Genomic DNA, 6,082 nt, shown 5'->3' on the forward strand with positions numbered 1-6,082 from the left:
GTATCCCCAAAACGGTAAACAGTTAAATTTTAATCACTCGGCAATTTGCCATTCAATGAATTAGAGATGCTAAAGTGTGATATCGACAGATTAATTGTCCAAAAACGTGGAATTTTTCAAAAATTAATATAAACACTCTGAAAGTGTGATTGAAATTACAGGATAATCTCAATTCATTCTTTAGCCACTAACAATTAAGTCTTTATTGAATCATTACTGCATTCGGAAAGGTGTTTTACTTAATAATATAAATTGAGATCGACCTATAATCTTAACCACACTGTTATAGTCTTCATAGTAACTGATACAAAAAAAAACACCGTTAACTGTTACGTATAGAGGACTTTTCTTGTTTTGTAGTTAATTACTCGTAATGATAAAATATCATTATTCATGAAGTGATTTTAATTAATAAAATATACTTAAATCTTATTTACAAACATGGTTAATAATTAATAAATAATTAAATGAAAATCATTATCTAAGTTTCTTTGCCTGAGTCAAAATTGATTTTAGAAGAAATCTTTTTCGTTAAAAATCGTCAACACTAAATTCGGAATTTTCTTTCAATGAAGATATAAAAGCTTCTGGATCGTTAGAATGACATTTAAATATTTTCTCCGCCTTTTCAATAAATTCTTTCGACTTTTCATCGTCGTCTAAAGACTTGTCTTCGTTACAATCTTTAATTGATTTTTCGTATAATTTCACATATTCTTCGTTCTTTCGATAGAATTCTTCATTAGCTTTAACCATTTTATTAGCTTCAGTCGGGTCGAAAAATGGCAAATTTCCACCGACTTGTGAAGGCAGACAATCTGGACTGAAGAAATCGGTTAAAGTTTTGATATCAGAATGTATATGGATCTGAAATTAAAAGAATGTTTCCAGGCATAACTGAAATAAAATGTTGAAAAATTAATAACAAAATTTAAAACGCTTACACTTTTCTTCATTTCCTCTGGCAGCAGTGGAATAATAACAGTTAAAATAGCTTTCATTATGACATTCGTGTTCACGTAATGTATTGCTTTGATTCGTAAAGGATAAGAATTTCTCTATTTGAAAGAATATTGAAAACATTGTTAAAATAATTTACGTGTTTTTTAAAGTTATTCTCTTCAAAAATTTTTATTAATAATTGGTATTAAGTATTTTATATTATTTCTTCAGTCTATGCAAAGCTTTATAAACAAATGCATTATTAACAGAAATTCACATGGAACTTATAATCACTAATGTATACTTAAGTCGTGAATACTAATGTATTAATTAGGAACAAGTTATCATGATTAATAAGCTTCATCAACGAAATTAAAACTTCAGCGACGTGCAACCCTTTTTAATTGTGTGCCAAAATCTTCAACTATATCCTGCAAAAACTTCTTTACTTCCCAACCTATATTTTTGTGACCATATTATTATTTGGTGTCTACTAATTAAGGGAACCATTCCAAACAACCAGAAACTCGATACATTCTTGACGAATAAATACATAAGAAGATATTGGCTATTTATTTTTAAAGTGTATCCTGGTCGCGTGTTAATAATTGATGGATTATCACGTCTAGCTCTTGTAGCAGAAGAGCTACACGTAGCTACCCTACTATGTCTATTCACGTCACCGTTCAACATGATTTGCGAGTACACGCATAACAAAATGGCCGCAAATTCACGCCATTTCGTATTCTCAAACCATTAACCTTAAAGTTATAAGTTTGACAACACAAAGCGCTACTCACAAGAGCAAGTGTGGCGACAGCACTCAAGATTCTTGGCGTCAAATTACAGAAATGTGACAGAGATAATCCTTCGGCATCTGCGATAACAACGATTTTTCTTTCTTGAGTTCGATTCAAATTTAACTGCAGGTCCAGGAAAAGCAGTACAACACGTATTAGATCAATTCCATTCGCAACAGACGTATCCCAATTGGCTGCGAAAGAAATTAGTTTTAAAAATAATTCTACACTAATATTATCAATAATGTAATATAGAAAATTAATTAATTACCCTAATAATTTATGGAATTAAAGACTGAAGTAGAAAATTACAACAGTGTTTTTTAATTAAAACTTCACTTACAATCAAACAAATAAAAAAAATACAAAAAATTAACTTATTTACTTAATATTCTTTTTGTTATAATTGTGAGAAATATAAAGAAAGTAAAATTCCTACTTACCAAATCGAAAAAAGCAAATATAGCTTCCGTTCTGATCGGGTTTTGGCAAAAATTGCATAATATTCATGTTCAAAGCATCCTCCATTTTGGAAGGAAGAAGATTCTTAATGTATTGTGGATAATTTACTCTCGTGTTATAATAATTCTTAAGCAACTGGAGAGAATTTGGCAAATCAAATTCTGTAGCACGTAGAAACCCGAGAAGGAAAATGTCATCCATGAGACATGTAATGCGTTGGTCTCCTAATAGGAATCAAGAACATAGATATTAGTATATAAAAATCAAAAACAGATAATATACCAGATATTTTTAATTTATCTTGTGATTTATTTATTTAATTTCTGTTTTCGTGGGGTTTAATAATAACAAATTCAGTAACAAAACCAACGATTTAGTATGATAAACTTGTTCTTGACCTAATATTCCAATGAAAATCGATTGTCTCATATTAGTTAATTCGATCTGGATCAAGTTTAATTATCTTGAACTTAATTTACACGAAGTGCCACTAGGTCAGGCATGTAGCGTAATAAAATGGGTTCAAGTAATTGCGAAAAACATATCGAGTATAAACCTCTACATTTTCATATTTCAATATTATTCAAAAATAAAAATTAATGTTTTATAATTATTTATACGTTGTAATGTTTATTTTTTATTTAAAAATGCAAGAAATAAATCAATAATACAGTAGAGAGTCGAAAATCGGAATCAATTGGGGACTGGGGTTGTTCCGATTACCCATTATGTACGAAAAAATGCATTAACCTGTCCGATGTTCAAATTTTTCTCCATTGCGTGTCGCTTCGTGTTGAATTTTTGTCGATTTTAAGCCTAACGAAAATTTTTATAATAATAATCGAGGCTATCGTATCGTTAAAAATTATTTCTGCATTTTCTACAAACAAAATAAATATATTGAGGAATATAAAAACATGAAAATTATACTTTGGAAGTAAATTTAGTATCAAAAACGTTCGATTCGGCACGACACAGTCCGACTGAAAATCGTGCCGATTACTACGATTCCGATTACCAGTGTTCCGATTAACGACTCTCTACTGTAGATAAAATAATAATATTAAAATGTTACTTACTTATAAGATTTTTAAAATCTTTCATTGCATTTTTATCCCAAGGGAATTCTTCCTTCTCTTCTTCAAATATTGAACTTTTTATATTCATTTTGGTAATGTATTACTGTAATTTTTAATTAATTATAATTAATATTTTTAAACCTTTAATAATTAATTCATAAAACTTTGCTAGATTAGCCTATATTTTGCTGTTTCAATCGATTTATTTGTATTCATTTTTAATTAAAAGCAGCATGTAGTAGAATATCAGAAAGAACTGGGCATAATAAACTTCTGTACCTTAGGATTCTTTACGCATTATGAATTGTGTTATTAAGTCATTAAATAAATGTTTTGAAGGATTAAACTTCTAATTGATTTTCGCTCATAATTGGTTGAGTGGATAAAATTACCGAACACTCGTCCTGGTATTAGCATTGATCTGTATAATTATACAAGGAAAGTGGAGTGTAACTAGGTTTTCAGAAATCGTTTTAACTTCTTTATTTTTAAAGAAAACACGATGAAAATCTAAATGATAGCTAAAATTAATTAGAAGTTTAATACAGCACTTTTGTATAAAAATACTTTGGAAGAAAGATAATTTACCATTATAAAGTATAATGGAATATATCATCTCTGTGTTTATGTATCAAGTGCCACGGTCGTGGGTTCATGCCTCACCAATGGGCTTGCCTCTTATAGGTTTCCGGGTATTGTTCACTTGTGTAATAGTTGAATAGAAACAGGTTGCCAAGTGTGAGTGTCTCGTAAAAAGATTTTCTATGTCCATCCGGAAGCACTAACATTTGGCCGATCTCCCGTGTGTTGCGTTGCAGTAGCCTTTCAATCCAAAGCAAACCAATTAATTTGATATGAAAAATAACCATGTATTCTAAAATTTAATTTTCAAAATTTGTGGGGTTACTTCCAAATAAATTTATTCTCAAAAAACTGCAATAAATATAAAATTTTAAGTTAAAAAATTATTTAGTTTTATTCTCCAATTATAAGTGACTGTCTGCATATTCATTCCTCATTCCTCCATACTGGTTATTATTATACGTTGCTATTATTTCCACTTTAGAAACATTGAAAACTATGGTTTAAAAAATTGACTGTAATAATAAGTATTGCATTAAAATGCAAAGAACACCAAAATATTAGCTAAAATCTTAATCATTTTTCGATTTAACTGTTTAAAAATCTGAACATTTATAAAATATTCAGAAGAAAATTCTATTAGTTGATTGATTAGAATGTTAATTTAAAGCACAGAAATTAAATTTGTCTGCTTACCTTTCCCTTTTAAAAGTCTTCTTTTCTCGTACAGAGATTGAAATTACTTTGGAGTCTTCTCTTTCATCTGAAATGCCTCTTATATTAACTGCAACATCCAATAGAAAAAGAGGTTATTTTATTGTGACAAGGTTTTCTGTTGCAATTCTTCAATTGCTTCGTTTTCCTGATAATTTGCGTAATTTAATTATTTTTTAGATCGAAATTAAGTAAAAATCTTGCATGAGATTGTATTATATTTCTATTTATTAACGATATGTTTATTACATACAGTAAAATCCTACTTTGCGACAACCAATGGTTCCCAGTAAAACACAACTTTTACAAAGGTTCACTTTAAACCAAACAGAGTCGAATGTCGTGGTAGGACAAACTCTTCTATAACCTACAGAAAATATTATATCTGGTAGGATTAAAACGTTAAATTAAATTAAAATTGAGAAAATTAAGTGAAAATTCTCTCCTTAAAAAATTATGAGATAGACAATGAGTTGGAACAGTGTTTAGTAGGAGACAACTATGGACATATTAGAAATGCGTATAAACAATTAAAATGCTTTACATTTATTATAGATAAAACAATAAGCGTGTGGCAAATATTAAAATTTGATTAGTTTGCAATTGTATGGTTCATCAGTAAGAAAAACACAACACCAAACACATCTTGTAACACATTTCTGTTTAGGGTCTACAGAGATATTTAGCAGTTCAAATGCAACCCTATTCGGTATATTAATATATCATAAAATTTTCGTAGAAATAAAAATTAGTACCAGATTTCACCACCAAGGAAAGATTAACGTTGCGAGCAAGAAAAAGGCAGTTTTATTTGTGGGGTAATTTTTAAAGTGTGACTTATCGAGGACATGGTGCAAGTTCGGCAGATTTCAAACACAGTATCACACTACATGTAAGAAGCATCAGAGAGGACCAGCTACGATTATTGAATATACTGGTCATGGAATTCAGGTTTTACACTTTTAGAATGGGGCAGTTTTGACAGCATCTACTGCCTAATTAAGGTTTCAGTCTATCATAGGATTCTTGTATAAATAAAAGGTTTATAGCTTTCAGCGCCAAAAGTACAACATTCGGTGATTTTGCAGCTAACATTATTACGATTATATTTTTTGTATATTCTAAAGATTTTATTAGCAATTAAAACTTTAAATTTTTTAATCGAATGTTCTCCATTTTATGTTGATTTATGTTAAATTGAACAAAAGTTAACTTGTAATACAAAATCTCCATTATTTGTCACGATAAAATAGTTTAACAATCCACACGTGTTCTGTTTAAGAATATTTTTTACTTAATGCCTTTAAACATTATAACACAGTCTATCGTGTAATAATTAGCATAAAACGTAATTTTATGAGCATGTATAAAAGTAATTAACGCATTGCTCCATCTGTCGAATTTATGTAAAAGTAATTTTATCAATTAATGGTCTAATTACATCTATTTAAATATCGCCATTGTCATACAGAGATATGTATCTGTTTCCAACAAATATTTATT

General features: G+C 29.1%; 1 protein-coding gene across 1 annotated transcript; it reads right to left on the bottom strand.

Moving 5' to 3' along the window:
• Positions 1–531: 531 nt before the first annotated feature.
• On the bottom strand, positions 532–3,578 carry LOC136973610 (alpha-tocopherol transfer protein-like). Its single transcript, XM_067268348.1, has 6 exons — positions 3,563–3,578; positions 3,284–3,386; positions 2,186–2,428; positions 1,743–1,936; positions 945–1,058; positions 532–867 (listed from the first exon to the last, which is right to left on the bottom strand). Exons 2-6 carry the CDS (start codon positions 3,369–3,371, stop codon positions 532–534), a joined length of 975 nt encoding a protein of 324 aa, XP_067124449.1. The 5' UTR covers positions 3,372–3,386; positions 3,563–3,578.
• Positions 3,579–6,082: the final 2,504 nt, after the last annotated feature.

The sequence above is a fragment of the Centruroides vittatus genome, unplaced genomic scaffold (assembly GCF_030686945.1).
Source record: "Centruroides vittatus isolate TY-2023 unplaced genomic scaffold, ASM3068694v2 contig_3247, whole genome shotgun sequence".
Lineage (NCBI taxonomy): Eukaryota > Metazoa > Arthropoda > Arachnida > Scorpiones > Buthidae > Centruroides > Centruroides vittatus.